Source organism: Tachypleus tridentatus, chromosome 3 (assembly GCF_004210375.1).
Source record: "Tachypleus tridentatus isolate NWPU-2018 chromosome 3, ASM421037v1, whole genome shotgun sequence".
NCBI classification, from domain to species: domain Eukaryota; kingdom Metazoa; phylum Arthropoda; class Merostomata; order Xiphosura; family Limulidae; genus Tachypleus; species Tachypleus tridentatus.
In genome coordinates, this window is record NC_134827.1 from 21,073,671 (window position 1) to 21,097,154 (window position 23,484).

General features: G+C 30.3%; 1 protein-coding gene across 3 annotated transcripts; it reads left to right on the forward strand.

Annotated features, from left to right (window-relative positions):
- Nucleotides 1-14,239: 14,239 nt before the first annotated feature.
- On the forward strand, nucleotides 14,240-22,970 carry LOC143246025 (solute carrier family 23 member 2-like). 3 transcript variants are annotated; one of them, XM_076492268.1, is made up of 4 exons: nucleotides 14,240-14,396; nucleotides 20,330-20,479; nucleotides 21,212-21,393; nucleotides 22,503-22,970. In XM_076492268.1, the coding sequence occupies exons 3-4, from the start codon at nucleotides 21,224-21,226 to the stop codon at nucleotides 22,576-22,578; spliced, it is 246 nt and encodes an 81-aa protein (XP_076348383.1). In that variant the 5' UTR covers nucleotides 14,240-14,396; nucleotides 20,330-20,479; nucleotides 21,212-21,223; the 3' UTR covers nucleotides 22,579-22,970. The 3 variants fall into 3 exon arrangements, 2 of the variants coding, with proteins under 2 accessions (XP_076348383.1, XP_076348384.1); XR_013025729.1 differs by having other exon boundaries at nucleotides 14,241-14,396; nucleotides 22,012-22,970; XM_076492269.1 differs by lacking the exons at nucleotides 14,240-14,396; nucleotides 20,330-20,479 and adding an exon at nucleotides 20,508-20,895.
- Nucleotides 22,971-23,484: the final 514 nt, after the last annotated feature.

Sequence of the window (23,484 nt, forward strand, 5' to 3'; positions counted from 1 at the left end):
AGTTTTTCTGTATTATGAAATATTATATAGTTAAATGATATGGTTAAAAATATTGTGTGTGTAATTTTGTGTGTGTTGCTTATAAAAATATTAAAAGGTGTAGAGCATATAACAGATGATGTATGTATGTGTAATTAACGCAGTATTTACAAAATAATAGAAAATGCTGACTGATGTATAAGTGGAAGGATAGAAAGAAAGAGTTTTGGAGATGAAATTTTTATCAGAGATCAAAATAATTTTAGGTTAGGAGCAGTGAGGCATCACTGGATATTTAGATGCCTCGTATAATTATTTGTAATAATAAGTTACATACAGAAAAGAGTGAAATATAAGTAAACATGTGTTTGTCTAGTCTATGAAAAAGTAACACTATCGAACAATATAAGAGTTATTTAAGTTATAAACTAAGAAAAACCAGCCTAGAAACTTCCTCTGTGTGTTTAGATTCCAACAAATAGACGCTATTAAGGTTAAAAATGGTTATTCAAGCTATAGACTAAAAGAACCCTGCTGAGAAACTTCCATTATGTGTTCAGATTGGAAGAAATAGACGCTATCAATGTTAAAAGGGGTTATTTAACCTTATACTAAAATAAAGCAGTTGAGAAATTGTCCGCTGTATATTTGGACCTAAATGAGGTAACGCTATCAAGGTTAAAATGGGTTATGCAAACTCTAGAGCTGCAATTAGCAAGTGGAACCAGGAAGAACCTTTCATAGCTTGACGAAGTTACACTATGGGCTATTGTTTTCGAGCGATTGATTAATTAACAAGCTTAGGAGTTTGTAAATGGGAAGCCAGCTGGCAATCAACCACATCCCTTAGTTTCGCAGACGACAAATTAGGATAAGAACGTAACAAGTAGAACTAGGACGGCATAAAAGATAGATAGTTACGACGTAGAGACAGCTCTCTTGCTACCAGAATAAACCAGGTCATTTCTCACCCAAGCTTTATCTAAGTATTTATAATACCATTATTCCTTAATATTGGTCATCATGTTAATAAAATTAAATGATTGTCTAGAATAAACAATGTTAAAGTCAAACTATACATATGGTTGTAAATACCAAGTGTCTGAAACCTTAAATAAAAAGTGTTATTGCAAATCTTTGTCTCAAATGTCTTTGTTTTAACTATAAACCATCGAGTTAGTGCCTGTGTGCTCCATTCGAGCACTACATCCTCACTTAAAAACAAATACATCTTGTAACAACAGGTAGTATTAGTCTGAGCTCCAACGGCTGAGCCGAAATAACCTCTCGGCCTAATCAAGCCACTCATCTGGCCTTCGTTACATTGTCTAAACCGTAAAATAATTAATATAATTTTTCAGTCAATTAATTTCATTCTCAATGTTTACGATAAGAATCGGAAACGTTTATATACATAGAGGTTTGCATTTGATGGGTTGCCGGCGTTGGATTCACGATAACTTGATTCGTCTGTGTGATTCCTGGATATCAAAGGAATTATAATCAATTAATTGTCCAGAAAAAATAAATCAAACTCTTTGTGCATCAGTTAAAAAAATTAAGTATCATCATATCTGTGATTAGACAAATACTTGTATTAAATTATGTATATAGAAACCAAAGAACACAAAAAAGGGTAAATGTATCAATAATATATTTCTTTTACCATGACACTTTATGAAATACATAATCTTGTGAAAAACATTATCTGGTCCATACAGCAAGTGCCCGATAAATGATTCATTACCTGTGTATTTATAATGTATTTTTGTTTTATTTTATACAACTAAATAATACAGTTGTATTTCTCCACATTTTCAATGTTTTAGAATACTTTAAGATTTTCTATTGCTGGCTTGTGATTTAAAAAAACAAAACAAAAATGCATAATTGCAGTATTTTGTGAGTATTTAATGTTTTATAAAAAGAATATTTTCTATACTATCTCGTTTTCTGAAAGTATGTAAGCCTAATGAATTTTGAAATGTCTCTAAAATATATCAGTTGCGTTAAAGTCATAGTCATCTGTTTAAAGTAGTCCTTTCGCCTAAATGTCTTGTAATAGTATTGTGACAATAGTGTTGGTCATTTACTTTAAGACAGTAAAATAAAATTACATGATTTATTTCAAAAAAATTATTGCTCTGTAAAATGTGTGGATTTATTAAAAATCTTGCATGGCATAGTTGTGAGTTCAGTTTGGTTATGATGATCTTACAAAAAACATAATAATATTTATATTTATATATAGTATACTTAATAATGTAGAAATAATAAGTTTTGAAACAATTTATAATTTCTATTAATAAGATCAAGTTCGTAGAGGTCTAAATATGTCTTAAACACGAAATATTGTAGAACGAAATAATCCTCTATTTAAACTAAATATCCTAAAATATTTAAATGTTTGCACATTTAATTTCTTTAATCAATTACATTTATATTTGTTTATCTCAGTATTTTTTCATCTTTATACTCTTAGTTTAGTGTATTATTATTGCTGCCTTGAATAACTAAACGAAAGCCTTCTAGATTTTTGGTAATACATCTTTACATATTAACGGCCGTAGTCATGTAGCTAATCACATGAATCACGTCTACCTTCTTTGTTACGTTAAATATCTAATGTTCACAATAAATTACATTGAAAATAAGTATAAATTGTTTGAAATGGTTTTCTGCCTTCTCACAACTAACGTAAGATAATTACTTACAATGACACTCCCATTACTGTGGTGGTATATGTTGACAAAGTTTATCAGATTTACAACCGTTCATTAAATGTAAAATGAAAATGTATAAACAGCGAATATGCTTACTTCCATCGAATTACGTAGATCAGTTTATATTTAAACTTTATCAAATAATAAATATACACTACATTTAAAAACAGTATTATAAAGGAGAAACTATCTAAGTATAATTATTGGATTTATAGTTCCGATTTTTCAAGTTGTAAAGTAGATACAACTCAGGATTACACAAGGAACGACCACAATGCCAATGAATCATAGTAGGTATAAAGTCTGTCTTTGAAGCTGGAAATCATTCCTTAGGTTTTGTTACACGTTCTGTGAAACTGGTGACAGGTAGTTAAACTTTCTACAGGCTTTATAGACTATAGTACTAGGTATATCAAATAATACGAAATACTCTGAATTATGTCTTTACTTTTCGCTTTTTGTATAGTTTTATTACAAAGTATAACTGCGTAAATATTATATTAAATAATTTTAATCACACTAATGAAGGTAAAATGAAAGTCGTCCTTATTCAGTAAATTAATGCGTTTTGTTTCACAGTCTTGTCCATGAACAACATATCAAATCATGGAAGATGTCCAAACTAATACACAGTTATAGTGACTATTCTTCAAATGTTAAAAGTGGAAAGACGATCACAGTTAATGTTACAAAAATTAAAAAAGGATAATAAGTTTTTGTTTTGTTTTGTACTTTCGAGAATCAGACGATGTTACAATAATTATTCATTTTTAGGTTTAAATCTTTTAAATAATGGTCTCACTTTATAAAGAACAATGTTCTGGTCGTATGTTGGACTGATAGGAGTGTAGTTGAAAATTTTATATCTTTTAATTACGTTCATGTCGAAGAGGAGGTCATAGGTTAAAGGTGACGTAAATGTAAACTAATCAACGACAGAAATATTATGATCAAGGCCTTGCTTTCTCCATTTGATTAGTCCTCTTTCTTCGTCTGTCCCTCAAACTGACACACAAACATATATATATATTTAATTTTGAGAGTATTTCGAATGTGTTATTATTTCATTCATCTCTTTATTTATTCATTTATATATACAATATAACATTTATTTTGGAGAAACATAATATTTCTCCCGATTCTCTTGTGCAGGTTTTGAATATTATATCCCCTATCAGAATGATAAGGATATTGTAAATATAACTTGGAATTATTCATATATGGTTGTTTTTTTTATTTTTCTAGTTGTTCAGAGCTAAATAAAGAATACGATACCAGCGAATGACACAGGATAGAAGGGCCGTTGTATAGATTTGATACTTGGTAAGAAAAAATAAAACAAAACAGACTTTCTTCGATTGTACACCTGTGGTTAATAAAAACATGCTGTAAAACATAAAAGATAGAAATATCAAGGAAAATTAGTTTCTTATATTAAATAGGTTATGATAAGTTTTAATTTTCTTTGTTGTTATGTTCAGAGTTATACAATAACCTATCTACGCTGTGTCTACTACACATATTGAAACGTGATTTTTAGCTCTATAATCTCTCAAACATAGGGCTGAGTCTCTGGGACTTTTACGTTCTACTTTATTGTAACATAAAATGAATATTACGTCAGAAGACGGTGAAGAGGATTCGTAAAGATTTTATAAACATATTTTGTTTATGTTTTCAAAGGATATATGTAACAGTGAATAATATAAGAAGCAAAATTATTGTTAGTGAAGAATTAATAAAAACAGAACAATATATTGAACAATACGAAAAACGAGTAAAACACACAGTATCACATTGTCCAACGTTTATAAAGAATGTTTTAAATTGTACATTATGTGAACTTAAAGAAGGAATCAGTTATAACTTATCGTTTAACTTTAGAGACCGTCTTATGATGTTCACATTTGTATTCTACCAGTAAGTATTTCATTCTTATTCTTCACCGTAAATACAGGGTACAGTAGAGCCTTCATTCAGTACTGATATATATTCATGTCATGTGGTCTGACTAACAATCAATCTTTTTGTTGATGTCTTCTCAGAATCTTCATGAGTGTTGGAGAATGTTCGATGATTTCCGCCGTATTAACATCTATTTATAAAAAGTCCCCACAGTGGCTTACACATAATCCGAGACGATAATTATCGTGGTTTCATAACCATAACAATCACAGTATAGATGGACAACTGTGTACCTTGGTGATAAAAACATCAACAGAAAGAAACGTAATATGTTTATGTCTATTTTATCGCAGTGGATTCCCAGCTTAATTTTTCAATATTTTAATATTAAAGTTTTATCTTTAATATATATTTTGAGAATTAACTGAGGTATATATAAATATCACTTTGTGTATTATTGTAATAAATGTAAACTCATCACATCATAGCTTGATTTGAACAGTCCGATGACAATATTCTGATATTAGTAGGTTAAAATGGAAATAGGTGGACAAATGATCAGAAACGTGAAGTTATAAATGTAAGCTGTTTTTTGTTCTTGTTTCGAAAGTTATGCTGGATAAAACTGTAATATTTTATGTCGCTAATATAGATAATAAAAGCAAATGAATATTTTATGGATAAAACACCAAACATAATACTTTAACGGTGCAACAAATCACATTGAAATATATTCGGTTTTTCACGAATCCTCGAAGGAATGTTCCCTTACCTGGTATAGAATTGTCTAACACAAATGCAATGAATCCACTGGTGCTCAAAGAAACTGTAATGAGCTGGTTTGCTATGTCATTCCCTCAATGTTAATAATAAGTTACCAGCTTGTTGTGATATAAAGAATATTTTACAAATTGATAATCTGGTTCTTTTGTAACTAGGAAAAGTCTCAACCATCATATAAGTTTATAATAATCTTCCAATTTCTGTGAGATAAACCGCTGTTATATAGTTTTCTACATTTGGTACTCTGTATGTTTGGTAAATTGTAGGGCATTGAACCGTCAGTATTATCTGATAGATGGTTTCAGAAACTGTTTCATGACGTTCAAAAAGTTTCCCTCACCAAACTCCAGTCACACTCAAAACTGTATGTACCTATATCAATAGTAGCTGGGCGTCCCTTGAACCACTTTGGTATGGCAATGAACATAAAGAAAAATAATCCAAGGAAAAATATTTCTCAATGAGTAAAGGTCGATGAATTGGACATTGAACAGTCAAACTCATATTATAATTTTAAACAAAACACATATGATTCCACCAATAATTGGTTCAAAAATAGTGTTTAGGAAGGCTCCAAACTTCCTCAGAACTGCAAATATCATCAGGTTAACAGTACCAAACTGAATAACTCATCGACTAGCCACCTATTGGTGTGAAAATCAAGCAAGTGAAAAAGTGAACTGAAATATCAGCGGTTACTATATATACAAATGTTTAAGTTTCTGAAATGTCAGCAGATATGTCATACATACAAATGTATATTGACATTATAAATCTACGCAATTAACAATAATATTAAAATTCTGATGCAAGTGATCCTAATCTATTTTAGTAGGGTAGCACTTGGGTATACTTTTGTTATTCCGATTGCTCCAATGTTTTGACTGTAAGAAGTCATTCCACCTTTAGATTCTCAAATTCCAGAGAAGATACAAGAAATTCTTTCTGCAAATATTCCACGATTCATAGCACCAGGTGAAAGAGGTGGTGCGCATGATAGCTCCGCGCATGCGTAATATTATCATACTGACTCCAATACTGAAACTAATATTCCTGCAATTATTCCTAAAATTGTACCGATACTGACTGTTGGTGAACCCCACTGTCTTGAAAGATAAAAATGAAGATGTAACCGGTCTACCCTTTTTTCAAACGTTAATTCTTAAAATACGTATCGACTGCTTTAACAAAATACTTGTGTAATAGAACATAAAACTCTGATACTCTTATCATTATTACTTTTGATAAATGTAACTTTTATTTCAGGATAATGTGTGTTAAGAAGTGTTTTACGTACAGTTAACTTCACAATCAACTTAGTTTCATTATAACTAAACGCATAACAAGGATCTACATTGAAAGAACGGATCAACAGATAATTTCGTAAGCTAGATAATTAATTAAAAAAATCTAAATTTTAACAAATATTTTTATAATTATATTTTGGAAAAGGTTACATGGATAAGGGAACCTAAACCAGGGATATGAGTACATCATCTGCACGCAACGATTTGTTCTGGCTGCGTTGTTTGGTCACAGGGCATCTGCAGCAGTTTTTATGAAACAAATAACCCACGCAATAACTATTGTAAGTAACACCTGCAAGTAGTGTTGAAGTTTTTTTTTCATCATTAAAATTAATATACATTTATTGTATTTTCCCTTTTAATATTAATGTTTCAGATACACCAAAAGCAGTATATTATCATTACATTTGCCCATTTTGTAAGTAATATCAAAAGAAGAATGAATGTGATCTCGTGGATAAAGTAATTGTTCAGGATATTTTTTAAAAACTTAATAGAAATATGTTTGATTCTTCATTCAGCAACTTAAGCTGATTAAATTCGATAAAAATATGCTTTCTACTTATCTTTTAGAACAAAGTAATGGATTATTTAGTGAAAAGAAATTAACTTCCGAAATCATCGATTTTATTTTATAGATTTCCTTATCCAGTAAAAAAGTTATTATTTATTTATAACAAATTAACGGAAGCACGTGTGTGTGTTTTTTATAGTAAAGCCACATCGGTTTATCAAAGATAACACACTCTCTGGTTTTATCATTGTAAAACTTACCACTGTTCCCCCGGGAGACATAAGTGTAAATAAATAAATTTCCAAATCGATTTTTTAACATTAATTTACTAATATAAAATGATTAATTTCACTGCTCTTAGAATTTAAACTTTGTAAAGTTGTTTTCCTTTTAATAACGGATTTTCTATAATTATGCAACGGAAATTTCGAAAATAATATTCATTTTTATTTTATCACGTGTAGATTTTTCTTATAAATCGGGAAGAGAACATCTCCTACTTATATTAAATTATTAATTCGCTTCCCACAATGAACAATATTTTTATCATATTTGTTTAAATAAATACAAACAAACTAAAGAAAATGAAAGATCATTGATGTTAAACGAATATGCGTCATCATTCATCGTGATTTGAGTCCCGAAACCACGTGTTGTAGAGTTTTTTTTATTTATGGCTTCTGGAGCATCTTATTTCAAAGTCAGCCTTCATACCGATATTACACCTTCCCTGATGTTTTTCGATCTTAGTATCAGACTGTGTGAACATTACTATCTTTTCCAGTGCTGTCCCATTAATAAAATAAACAAAATTAACAAGTAAACTCAGTTTAAATGGTTTGTTGACCCAAAAACATGCAAAGGATTATTTAATATCCACAAAGTTTCCAACCACGTTTTGTATTTGACCTTATCAAGAAGTTCAACATTTTTGTACGTTTTCTTCAATTGAACGGAATGAAAAATAGGAACAGATGAATATACGTTATCATGGTAAAGGAAACTTGTTTTGTAGGAATCAGTGAGCAATAATCACTCTCTTTATTTATAGACAGCAGCATTGGTTTAATTCAGCAATATTATTGCATTAAAAAAAGTTAACCTTCTTGCAGAAAGTATGGAATAAACTATTTCTCACGACTTCTGTTCCAGTGAAAGTATGTCCCTGGAGAAATTAAATCCTTAGCCAGAAGTCTGGTCTCTAAAATCTCTGAAGATCCAAATCTCTCACCGAGTCATTAACTTCCCCTGACATTTCAGGCTGAAATGAATTCCTACCATAATTCTATTGACTTCAGATTTAGAATGACATGTAACTGTATGATTTATCAAGATTTTTTTCTTAATAAAAATAGGTAAATATTTGAAATAATTAAGTAATTCCTCCTTACAGGTTTTGAAAAAAAAACTCAAAATGTTATGCCAAATGTGGTAAATTCCTGAGAAAAGTCTGAAAATATCCGGACTTTTCACACTCTTTGAAAGCTAGGACATCAAGAGAATTGAATATTTTATACAGAAATCTTACATTTAATAAGGTCTTGAGGTAGTTTTATAATATGAGTTTCTATGTAATATCCGATATACGTATATGAAACATTTTTAACACAAAAATATAATGAAGTTGTAAAACCCAAGTTTGTTCTCAGCGGCATATAGACATTTTATTAATATAAGTCTCGAAACTGTGTTATGAATATAATTGTAGAAGTAGCTTTGAAGAAAAACGTTTTAGAGATAATATATGAAAGTTATACTTTTAAATATTTATTTCTCGCTTACTTAATGTAAATCAAGTAAAGGATTTGTGTTCTCTGTTACCACCCACAGATTTTTTGTAGTCTTGTAACACCGTAAATTCCTGTCAATAATTACTTTATGGCTTGGAATATGAGGAAATATTAATCTGCAGCTCTTTTATTTGATCTATATCTGTTGAAATATTATGAAAAATATTCTATGTAATAAGAGACAATCTCTCTCACAAATAATGGATAACCTAATCACAATGAACTTAATGCAAAAACCTTTCTACAATACATTGTTTTTGGTTTCTTTTTTTATCAGGATGGTGATGAAGGGTAACACTCTATCAATCCGTAATACATCAATTATAAGTTAAAGATAGATGGGTTTTACTGTTTTTTTTGTGTATTTTATCACCAATGTTTACAGTTTTGGTGGCAAAATGAAAACTTACAAATTTATTTTGGATGAATCTTGGGCTTCTTCAACATTCACTATTTTGTTTTCTTTGTGACATTATAAAAGAAACCCTTGATATAAGTGTAAGTATAACCGATAGTGTTTTAATTTTCAAATTTATTAGAGCTAACATTGATACACAACTGATGATGTAGAGTATATCAGATATTACCAAGTCTTATCCTTAAAAGTGTGTGAAAACATCTTATCCTGCTTAAGATATACAGTAGAAACATTGACTTTGTAATGTAACGATACGGTCGTCTTTTGTTTATTTATAACATTTAACATATAAGTCAGTATGAACGTATGATTGGTTTGATACAATGAGACCCGAAAATTAATTAATTTCACGAGAAAAGATACATAAACAAAAATATTACAATCATGTTTCTACAGACGTCGATACAAATCAAATCATTATTCGATGTCATTGCATAACCTATATTGTGATAGTTTATGCTAAGTTCATGTATAACTGAAACATAAAATAACACTTTGTAGTTTTCGTCACCTACTGTCCAGTTTAAGTGTATAATCACTTTAATTAAACAACACAAAATATGTATTGAAACCTTCAGTTGTAATAATTTCTTTAAAAAGTCGATCTTGAATTATGACTGAAAATATTAACGATTAGAATTGTCAGGTATTTTACTTCATGACTCGTTTAATAGCATATAAGATTCTCTGAACATCTTCCATGTTCTAGGTTTGTTATTCATAGATTGAACTGAGAAACAAAACATCAGTAAAAGATATGTCCAATAAAGACGACACTCTTTTTACTGAAATTAATACTACGCTATTTGTGTTTCACTTCTGTCATAATAGTTATGATTATCATCTACTTTATATATACATGTATATGTATATAACACTAAATTTTACATGAATACTTAATTGCAAAGGAGCAAGTATAAAATATCGTTTGTATATGAATTAGCTAAATCATTTCGTTGTTACATTTACATAGTTAAACAATGTAATACAAACTATACCAACAGTGACAACAAGGTAATAATTCATATAATTTCATGTTATATAATATACACCCTGAGCTTTTACAACCTTTAGAATATTTACACAAGTCTTACCAATTTCAATGGACGTACAGCAAAATTCGATGAATGATTTTGTGCTTTCAAGACAAACTTTATACCTTTAGCACTATGTAACAAATTTTTACTTTTCTTGTTCCTGGGCAGAAAAAGTTATTTCCCATCTGCTTATGCCTAAAGTAAATGGGAAAGACCTATTTTTTCTCTTCAAACTTTGCTTTTGTGACCTGGGAGCGTGGAATGAAATCATGATTGGAGTCTATATTTGGGGGCTGGTACGTGAAAGTGATTTACTTTGCAGTCGCAAATCTCGAAAAACTACTCACTTCTAGACATTTTTGTATAACTTTAGTGTAAATACATATAAATCTTGATTCATATGTTGTTTTATTCAGACCGTATTCAAATGAAAATGTGAAAATGTGACCCGTTTTTACATGTAAAATAGGTTAATTTCTAAATTTCATTACTCAGGTCATAAAAGCAAGTTTTGAAAGGAATAATGGCCATTTTCTGTACTTTTACAATATAAGAAATAACACATACTATCCAGGAAAAAAATTTGTGTTACATAGTGTAATATGTTTTTCTCATAGCAAAGCCACATCCGATTATCTACTGAGTCCACCGATGGGAATCGAACTCTGAATGAGCAGTTTTAATACTTCAAAATCACCACTATAAATCTAATAATAATATTTTAATACTTACAGGTGTTTTGATTTATATTATTATTTTCAAATGCAGTGTACTTTGAACAACTGAGTACGTTTGGAACTGGATTCACTGTTAAGTACTGTATACATGTTTATGTTCATAGCAGTAAACAGTTTATAACTGATATGAAAATTTAGTAGCCTTTGTCGTTAATTGGCGCTGTATTATTGCAGTTGTCAGTGTGAAACATTATCTTATAATTAGTTTCTATCGATTGAAATACATTTGAAACCAGTTGCACTTATTTATCATATAAATTATTGTGAACATTAGAGATCATTTTATGTGAGTATTACTAAAGATGGTGTTAAATCGATCATTTAACGTCAGGAAACATAAAATAAATATTGTTACAATATTAATCATAATGCATTTTTATAAATTATTTATTTGTCATGTGGTATGGCCCTGTAGTAGCACAGCGGAATGATTGCGGACTTACAATGCTAGAATCCCGTTTTCGTGACAGAGTATAGAAAACCTATTTTATTACTTTGTGCTTAACTTTTAAACAATCAAACACTCAATCAATCTTTAGTATGTAATATCTTTCATAGCACTTAAGAATTCATATTATGATAAAACCAATAAAGCTGTAAGTGATTCTTGTTATTAGCTACACAACTATTGTACTGTCATTAATATATGACAATTTAACATTAAACGTCTAGAGTGTTTTCGTTTAGTACTTCTTGGCAGAAAATCTCTAAACTAAGAACTATAAAGCTTAAGAAATTTATCAAGATAAACACTTTTAAATGTAATTCACTCAATAATCTAAACTATTGGAAACATAAAATATGTTAGACTATTTACTTTCAGTAGAAGATTATGTCGTTGATACAAGATTTCGTGTTTGAGACACATTCAGACTTCAACTATCTTTACCGTTTTAATAGAAATTATTAAAAAAATTCATACTTGTTATTTCTAAAATTAAGTGTTTTATGTATGAAAATAAATATTATGTTATTGTTAATAAGGTAAAGGAAGGAGAATTCACAAAGTGTAAACATTATTTAATACATCAAAAGTTCTACAAGAAATAACAACAGGAAATAGTCAATACTTAATAATATACTCGATTATTAATCACTAGATTTCGCTGCAATTTATTTGAAAAAATTCTTGCAAATCTACAGAGTTACAATCTACGCTGATCATCTCTACGTTTTAACTCAGAGAGAAGTAGAAGGAAGTGCTCTTGGGTTACTTTCCACAAATGATATAGTGGAATATGACAATTGCTCTTGTTTCCCTCCCAAGACGCCACAGTGTGGAATGCGTTTTAGTAACTATTACATATATACCGTGAATCACTTAATTCAGAAGTTAACAATTTCATATATGATCATTTTTATTGGAAATTACTGGGCAGTAAAATCAGTACATGTTCTCATCATTAGTATGGTACTACTCTGTAGTTATTTTCGTTATTTTGTTCTCGTGTATGTGTCTCTGACCTTGTTTTCTTAACTATTGTACACTCGTTCCAGGCTGGCTACACTACATAAAGTATGGGTTATCATCTTGGTTAGGTAAAATTAAGCAGAAAAGTGTTTTCAAAATTCTACTTTTTAGGTACTATTGAATGTTTAAAATAACAATTTTAAGCAGAAGTAGCAAAATTTATAAACATAATTATAAAGATAAAACCACACTAGACTGCACATTTGTCTTTTATATTTCTTAGTTTTTCTACTAGAGATTTCGAATTGAGCGCGAGTAAAAATAATATTTTAAGTTGTATATTATCATTTATTTCGAACGAATATCCGAGTTATTATATTAATTATTACGATTTCACATATCCAAAACCAGTGTCAAACAGTAATTAAATTTTGAAAATTAATTAAATTTCGATTTATGACAAGTTTATGATATTTTACAACAAGACTGAACGTCATATATTTCTTTCTTAACAGCTACATATTTTAATATACAAACAATAAATAATAACAATTACTACAAATATTAATTAGAATTGATAGTTTATACATAATAGTTTTACAAAGTTGCAAACAATAAAAACACTTTTATCTGGTCTGAAAATAAATATTTTATCGATGGTTTACGATGAATAAATTAATTTTGAATCATACCAGTACAATTCATTTAACGGGTGGCTTTCATGTGATTTATTGACAGCCGAAGTTACACAATGCCATTGTAAAAATACTAACGTTTGAAGTTAATTCACTGATGTTAGACAGTTTGTAACGTCTGAATTCTATAAATGTTCCTGCTCAAATATACGCAGTGTTCTAATTGGTACACGTTTATCACACGCACAGCTTTCGAGGTTTGTTAAATTTCGAGTATATTAAATACGCTCAGAGTACATTTTTGATTCTTACACTCAAAAACCTTTTACAAATTTAGAGAAAAGGAGTACATTTCGATATACACATTTTATAACAAAAGTTACATGTATTTTTAAATATATGTTTAATTTAAGTCAATGTCAATTTGAAAATAAATATGTTACAGTAAATAATAAAAAAATACAATTTTTAATGCTCATTAAAATAAATATATTTTTAAGTTAAAGAGATTTGAAACATAATAATTATATCAAGGGTAATATTTGTGTAAATAATCCTTGCATATTTCTCCCTCTATTTCGATGTTAAATTAATACAAACAACCCATATTACTTAACAAGATTCACCTGACGTTGAATGTTCAGAGATGTAAATTCAAATTGGCAAGAATACTGCCAGTCACTAGAGTTTACACACACACACAGTACATTGTTTATTCTAGCAGTTGAAATACTTTTAAAGACTTAGAGAAGAGACGAAAATTAGCAATACGTATTTAACAATACAAATTAGATACATTTTAATATATCTGTTTAACTAAAGGAACCATCGATATTAAAATAAATATATCAGAGCAAATCAGTAAAAAAAATAAAATCTCTAATCATCACCAAAACATAATTTAAATTTTGTGAAAGGTGGTTTTTCACATCTGCTGATATTACATTTTTATAGCTCCTCCTACCACGAAACGACTCAAGAACGTAGTATATGAAACACACGCAGTACACTTTGTTCAGTCAACAACTGCACTAAGATTGGTCGCAAAATTTGTACAATTTGTTGTCAAAGTATCCTATCTGTATTTATTACTTTTGAAATCCTTCATAAAATATTTTGTCAGCACGGTGCAAGATAATCCGGCTTTGAGATTTAAGGTATGTTTAGAAAGTTTGTTTACTTACACAAAAAGACATATTTATTTCATATATAAACCATTACACTATGTATGTCTTACCTATAAAATTTTATTCGGTGTATATTCCTGACACGAACAAATAAGATCGTGATAGATAATTTGAATGTTTATTTCCAACTTTGTTTTCGTAATTTAAAATGATTAGAATAGCATTTTAAGAACATCATATGAATCTTGTTAATTATTATTGGATGTTTAGTTCTAATTGAGCAATTAAAATACACGACAAAAATCTTTGAGGATTATTTACACAAATACCCTTGTTATAATTATTATTCTTTCAAATCTCGCTTAAAATTATCTTATCAATTCAACTGAAAACTACGACTGTATTTCGATGAAATCAAAAATGTGCAAAAAATGACGAGCTATAACTCTGTAAAGAACGTTGATTAAGGAACGTGATAAACAGGTTTTGCAGGTTTTAAAATAATGAATACGTAGAAGTACATCTAAATATTATGTGCAAAACTGCAAATAATCTGTTTGTTGTTTTACTAGTGATTAACTTGTTTTCAAATGTAAAGTCAATGGATTTATTCATGTTACATTTAGGTTTCACAGAACATTCTTACATTACTTTCTATTAAGTGTTTTGATACATTTACAAATCGTTAGAACATATAAAAACTCGTTTCATTTGAAATTTTATACACATTGATGATCGGATCTGTATTTATGATGTGAAAAATGATTTTATAACAGACGCTCCATTCTGAGTTATTTGAATGTACTAAATGTTTAATTTGGTGTTTTCAGGGTCTGGGCGTGGCGTTTGATAATATATAATACAATTTACAGTGTTTATAGCTTTTGTAAGATACGACACGACACCTTCCACCTCAACTGTTTTTATCGCAATTTGTTTTATTGTGTTTATTTTTCTAAGAAACTAAATACTTTTATAATTATTTTATTTGAAAATCAGCGAAGGTATGTTAGTAGAGAATCGAAACTTATCACATATATCAATATTTTGAAAATCAACAACATGTATTAGTTAACTTTACGAATCCAGATACTTTTAGTTTTGCGTAGTGTTGACATTAATAATTTAGCAATTTGTTAGATACATTATGAAGTTTATTACATGTTATCATACGTTACACTAAAGGATTTGTTGGGAATATTGTTATTTCGCTTTTTTGCTTATTTTAATATCATATAAACTTCAATAAAATATTAAGATATATTTTAAGAATTAAATGTCCATTTACAGCGTCATCGGAAATGTTCTGTTACAAAAATAAAATAGACCAAAATTAATAGTAACAAATACATTTTTCTTGATTTTGAAATTCTCATGTCACACAAGTAACTTACAGAGTTCGTTAGTATTTTCGTAAATCGTGGCGTGTGTACTTTTATCTGACGTCGCTACATCATCAACGTGTTACTTTTAACTTTCCCTATTTTCGTCATTTTAGATCCTACTGACTGACAACTCACTGTCACATGGTACTGAAAATGATTTGGGTTAATAAGAACTGAGGAGTGATATGAAGTATTAAAAGTTCAAACCATGAAGAAATTGAAAAAAAAAATAAAAGTATGACATTAAGGTTATTTTAATACTTAAAGATTAACTTATAAATCTAATGTTTGTAAGGACATATATTTAAAAGGCTGAAATTCAAAGCACTTGTACTAAATAATATTTCTCCCAAATAAATGTAAAAACACCTGCTTTAGAAATACAAGCCTGTAATGTACTTGCGTTATAACCTTTTATTTTTAATTTCATCAAAATTTTACCTAAATGAATGTAGTACGTTGTAAGTATTGAGTGGCATTTGTTAATAAATGACCACGGTATAAATGTTCTCACTTCATGGACCAGTGGAGGTTTTGTTAAATGTTATTGTACATTTAAAAAAAAGACATAAAGTTTAAAAAACATTTGCTTTGAATGCTGGGATGTTTATTTGCATATATATTAAAAAGTAGAACAAGACAATGGATAACAGGTTTGGAAGAACACAACGAAAATTTTCTAAACTTGTTTTACATATTAAAATTACATACTGTACATAACTATAAATTGCAGAAAAGGAAATCCAGATAACAATCGATGAACCTAAGGTAAGAAACAATCTGATGTAGAGATGTAAAATATTTGCAGAATGGTAGTTTTCACATACAACTTGATTAAATATATTAGCTATAACAGACATTACTAACTATAATTATTCCAAGTTATATTTGTTTAGTTTTTTTAATAGTTTGTGTTTTTCATGTTTGCTTAGAAAAGAATATATTGAAAAAATACTTTAATTAACTTTCATCCAAACGAATGCTTTCTTCGTAACGAAACGAAATGACACGCATGTTAAAGTACTTGGTTTTGTTTGTTTTGATTTTTGCTCAAAGCTAAACGAGGGCAATTTGAAAATTGATACAGATATTTTTTGTAATAAAACTATATTTTAATATATATATTTAAACTATTACAAAAATAACAAAATTTATAATAATTTTTGTAATAAAACTATATTTTAATTACAAATAATAATAATTACAAATAATTAAATACGTACAAAGGTTTTCAAAATTTGCAAATAATAGCGAGACATCCAGACCATGATGAACGAAATAAGTTCGAGTTGGATACGATCTACTTAAGAGAAAGCCAGCTCGCTCTTCTTTGTTCGATTTTTCATACATCGAGTTTTTCACCGCTGAAAATAAATAACGTGTAGGTAAAAATACTAATGTACGATGTGAAACCCCTGAAGTTAAGTGGTTTATAATGTTCAAAATATATAAACATTCTTGGTCAGATATCTGAAGTCATCGATTAATAAGCATCAACCACAGTTTTAGTTTACGAAGTTTGTTTTACACCAACCATAGCAAAACAGTACTGTATACTGTGTTATAACGCGACGCGTTTGTTACACTTTGTAGACGTGGCGTGAAGAGAGATTCTAGAAATTTAATCATACATAACAGTATACACGACACATTAAATGTTCAAGTACACACATGTAGTTTTTACTCTTACAGTCGAGACTCATCTACACGTTTAGTGAATAGGCGAGAATTAGGCAATACAGATTTAACAGTATAAGTTATGTACATTTCTAAATATAACTTTAAATAGGTATACTATAGTATATCTCTGACAAAAAGTTATACAAACACAGAACTATCTTTGATAAATGTGTTTCTTTACGTAAAAGTAATACATGAACCTCAAAACCTACTTTACATTACTTTATTGTCTCTGTTTTAAGGAATCCAATTCATTATTTTGCAATAAATAGGAGTATATAGAGCAGTCCACAGACAAAGGAAGAGCCAGGGTTGACATCTTATACACAGTGGATTATTAATGCAATTCTTCTTTCCAATATTGGCATTGTTTTAATATCTACTTATAGTTTGAAACCAACTTTATTTCCAAAAGTCACTTCACAGTGTATTCTTACTACTAGTCCCAATATTTTAGTTTTCTGTTTCTTAGCTGTACCATTAAATTCGAGAGTTTAGTGAGACGTCCAGTGATTAGTTTTGATGGTAAGGAAGTCAAACATTATACCTTCTACTGTTTCCCACTATAAGAAAGCTTATTTTGATTCTTGGTTTGTCCATCTCTACGGTTACCAGATTTCATACAAATTATTGGAAAATACAAAACGTTTTTCTTGAGTTTTAAAATAAATTATTTACTGAAACATTTATATTTACCTAAAGATATACTAATATTTTGATTTGTTCCTGTTTCTAAAGGTATCTTCTTGAATAATTATCCTTTCTCAGATGACAGGATATAATTAGTTCTCTGATCTGTCGAAAAAAGACACACATATATAATCATAATAAACTACACTTGTCACAAAATATTACTTTACAATGGGCCGTAATCTTCGTTTATGTGAGTTTCTTTGTTTGAACTCGTAAAAGCGTGTCATAAGCTGAGCTTTCTCAACTATTGCATACACTGTACACTATTCTAAGTACAATTACTGCACTTTATTATTTATTTTACATGTAGTTTACTGAACGAAGTTATGTCTACGTTAATTTATTTGTTTAATAGCGTAAATATTTTTCTCAAATAGACCAGAATTTATCTATCTAACATGTAAAGCCTCTCAGAAAGCTTACTTTAAACACTACGTGTGAAATTGAGAAAATGAGGTACACGATGGCTATCTACGCTTACAGTTCCTAATATAGTTGCGTAAAAGTAGAGTGAAGTCAGCCAGTCATCACCAGCAACCGCCAACTCTTTGGCTACTTTTCTACCGAGGAATAGGGGAATTGACCGTCAAATTATAACGCCTCCACGGCTAAAACGGCGAGCATGTTTGATATGACAGAAACTGAAACCTGTGGTACTCGGATTACGAGTCCAGTGCCTTAACCACCTGGCCATGTCGGACCCTTATCCACATTCAAATCGTTCTCGATAGTGTCAGTGCTGTGAGGTGTGGTTACTTGTTAAGATGGCGGTCATTAAGCTCAAAAGAAGGTGAGCTCTATTGTATCATGAATGTGTCGTTTCTAATGTTCTCTTGTCGTTTTCTTCTGTTGGTCGCTAGTGCAGAAGTTCACTGGATTAAAATACTGAATTAGAATGGTTTACTTCTGTGTATACTGGACTTAACAGTAGTCAAACAATCGTTCATCCCTCGTCTCTGGCTAGTTCACCAGCTGTCTGGAGGATCCTCATCAAAACCTGTCCTATAACAAGACATATAGACTGGCTATCCCAGTACTAATTTCATCTTCTTACCTCATGGAGACAGTCTGAGAAAGTGTTGTGTACCTTCAAGGTACTTAGTAGATAACTGTGCTATTTACTGCAAATAAATATCTATGGATTCTTTGTAAATGTAAGGCAGCATCTCCTGGAAGACCAGTAGATGAAGATAATATTGTCATCATCATGTTCATCAGCTGCATCAATCAGTTTCTCGCTGAGCTGTTCTACAACAGCTAGTGGTATGTGACTGGGAGTTGTATGATTAGTGATGTGTCAGCCATCATGTATGAATGGCTATTGCAACAAGCAGGGGCACATGCACTGCACTGTCATAATCCTTACAAGTTAGTATGTAACTCACAGTATTGCTGGCATAAGACTGCTCCAAGACACATTTCAGACAACCATACCCAGCCATGATGTGGCTGATACATCGAAACAAAGTCATTATTGTACGCAGACTTCTAAACCTTAGAATAATATCGTGAAATTCGCTGCCATCGTGTTGACATTTCACAATTATCAGTGCTTTCCATCAGCTATAATTGGGTATTACATCATACCATATGGTTACCAATGGATTACACGTTAGAGTAGATATAAAAGAGATTCGTAGGGCCAAGGTCGATCATAAGTAGGAAAATTATGTGCGCTGTTCCAGAATAGGTGCCTTTATGGATTACCTGCACCATTTTTGACAACGATAAAAAATGAGACCAGAAACGTAAGAAAATACTCCACTCTGTGTTAACAGTACAATCAACAGTGTCTAGCGAGGCTGGAAGTCCAACTTTTCACAGGTGATAGACTGAAACCCTGCAACTAAACTATAGTAGCGTAATCTAAGCTTTCTGTCCCTAATTTAGCAGTGAAAAGGCAGCAAGTCATCACCAACCTCAGCCAATTATTGGGCAACTCTTTTACTAAAGTATAGGGGAATTTACCGTCATTTTATGACAGCTAAAAGAGCGACCATAAACACTTACAAAAAATACTACAATATTTTATACAACTCTGATACTATTTCAAGTTTTACACTGTAATATATACTTCAGGATCGTTCTTATATAGCTTATTGTTACTTCGATTTGTTGGTATATACTTAAACCATTCAGCACAATTACGGACAAAGCTACTCTAATATTCAGAGATGAAAAGCTGACTTTATGTTTTTCACGTAGATTTCCGAAAATTCAGGGTCCGTCTTCTATCTTTCTGGCTCTGATATTTACTATTTTGAGTTTATCTCAGTGGAACTGTCCTAGTGAAGAATAAATGTTGTCAGCAGCAGAATAAAAACTACAAGAAATGTAGAAAGTTCGAATTGAGAGGTGAGGAATTATATAAACATCGTTTATTAAAATAATCAATATTCTATTTAAACTTATGGTATTAATATTAATGTAACTACAGCTTCCCTGTCAGAAAGTGGGTGTACGGTTATGAATCACACAATAAAAATAGTTATCAATAAATCATAAGTTATTTCCGTTTTAATCAACAGGGTTTATCCTTTCCATAAATCTTAATCACACGAGTTTATACCTTTTACTTATTTTATAGCATTGAGTTAAGGTTCATTTGTTCGTTATCAAGTACAAAGCAATACAATGGACTATCTGAGTTCCGCCCACCACGTGCATCGAAACCCAGGTTCTAAGTCCGCAGACATATCACTGTGCTACAGGGGCCAAAACCTACGGGGGAATATTTTGTCAACTTGATACACATAGTTTCTATTTCTGAGGTATTTGTAATATAAAAATATATGTATGTAAATGAAAGAGTTCCTATCTGGAGCATTGCTGTTTATATTTAAAAATAAAATAATCTACTCCACTGAAAGTAAACGTTGTATTAAATTATTTTAACTTTATCAATCTAGACAATTATCATGAAGATGTATAGATACAAATGATACCAAAACAGTCTGTACTTTTGTATTATCTAAATAAAAAACTGTGAAAAAAGTAAAAACAACTTTAATTGGTCACATAACAGACTTATTATGCATGATTTATTTATATATTGTTTATAATGTATTTCCCAATATATTCTACTAGATACAAGGCGCTATGATTGTGGCATCCATCTTTGAAATGGTTATTGGACTCACAGGTATTATCGGAGTAATGCTGCAGTGGTTAACACTTTTAGTTGTTTTCCCTACCACATCGTTAGTAGGACTTTCTCTCTTCGAAGAAGTAACATGTACAGCTAGTAAAAACTGGGGATCAGCAATTATGTAAGTCTTGTTCTACCATGAACTTATTGATGGTGTTTTGTTATTATTATACATAAACCTGTAAGATTCAACTAAATCTTTTATTTGAGGAAATAACATTTTATGGTGTTGCGCAAATACGATAGTTGATAAATAAATAGTTCTACCACAGAGTCAACCCACACTTCATCTTGACGAACAGTATGAATTATTTATTTCTTTGTATCTTCCAAAGGAAAACACCTCTTCTTACACTTAATATAACAACTAGAAAAGCTGTCACACAAATCACTCCCCCCAAAATATATCTAACAGCTTTTAATGCTATGAAGAATTGACTGTATTATCCTAGTAGAGCCCCTTATTTTTTGGGGGGGGGTAGAAAATGACAAGCCCAATAAAATAACTAACTAACGAGTGAATGTTCCCCTCATTGAACAATTTACCAATTTCTTTTTAAACATGTCCACGTTGTTAATAAATGAGCATTATTTTTATGCTTATATATAAATCTAATTTCGCTCACAATACTTTACAATTAATGGTTTACTTGAACCAATTTTAAAAAAAGGAAAATGTATATTGCTTAGAGCACTCTTTCTAATGCCGAGGGAAAAATAACTCCAAGATTTATTTCAGGTGTTACTCACCATAATTACAGCGTGGGTTATTTGTTTCATACCAACTGCTGCAGGAGCCCTAGGACCAACCAACGCAGCCAAAACTGATCTTCGTGTGCAGACAATTTACTCCTGTCCCTGGTTCAGGTTTTTTTATCCAGTTAATCAGTTACAGAAACTGATTTTTTTTATCATTCTATATAAAGCAGATTCTCTTTCCCAGTTAGTAGCATAGAAAGTTATCTATTGGTCGGTTTTTTAATGTAGAACCGATTTATCTGTACAGTTATAGAGAATGAAATTAGATTATGGAATTCACAAGACAACTTAAAACTCTTTTAGATTTATACTTTCTTGTATTATAAGTTAGACTAATTAAAAGCGACAATGTGAAAGATGTGGAAATGTTTTATGTTTTATTGCACATGTATTTTGTAAAACTTGCTGATGTGTATTTTACAATGATATATTTAAGAAAAGGGAAGATGAAATTTCATTGTTTTCTCTCAGGACAGTGGGGTTTACCAACAGTCAGTATCGGTGCAGTTTTTGGAATATTTGCAGGAATGTCAGCGTCGATTGTTGAATCAGTGGGAGGTCACTAGGCATGCATGCGACTAGCATGTGCACCTCCTCCTCAAACAAGCGCCATAAATCGTGGAATGTTTTCGGAAGGAATTTCCTGTATCCTCTCTGGAATCTAGAGGAGCCTGACTGACTTCACAAGATGAAAATGTTGAAGCAATCGGAGAAACAAAAGTACATCGATGTTTCGTCTTTATTTTAATGTTTATTATATGTTTTTGATCAATCACATGTTTGTAACCTCTTTGTCTTTTCATCTGATGAAATACAGCCATGCCTTAAAGTGATATAACATAACAAACTACAAAACAAACGTTTAGAACTTCCTATCTTGTAGTACTCACTATGTACGATGGTAGCCATTAATAAAAACAAGAAAAATATGCACAAAAAGACATACAAATTTATTTCGTTAAGGGAATGACGCAACAAACCAACTCATCACAGTTCTTTTGAATACCAGTATGTTTATTGGTGGACTCCTTGTGTTATTGTTAGACAATTCCATACCAGGTAAGGATTGTTTGTTTGAATTCAAGCATAAAGCTACACAACTGACTATCTATGCTCTGCTCACCACGCGTATCGAAACCTGGTTTTTAGCGGTGTGAGTCCGCTGTCATTTCACTGTGCCACTGGTGGATACATATCAGGTAAGGAGACATTCCTTTGAGAGTTTGTAATCAAAGAGAACGCATTTCAACGTTACGAGTAATTAAGTTAAAGTATTATCTTAGATATTTATCAGTATTTTAGTTACAAATATTCAACTACTCTGATTTTCTAAAGTAGATATGTGATATATTATAATTTTATTGTCTGATGAGTTCACGAAACATCTTAGAATATGAAATAATGGTTCTGAATATCCACCCAAGTATTTAGTTATAATTAATGAAATTATGTT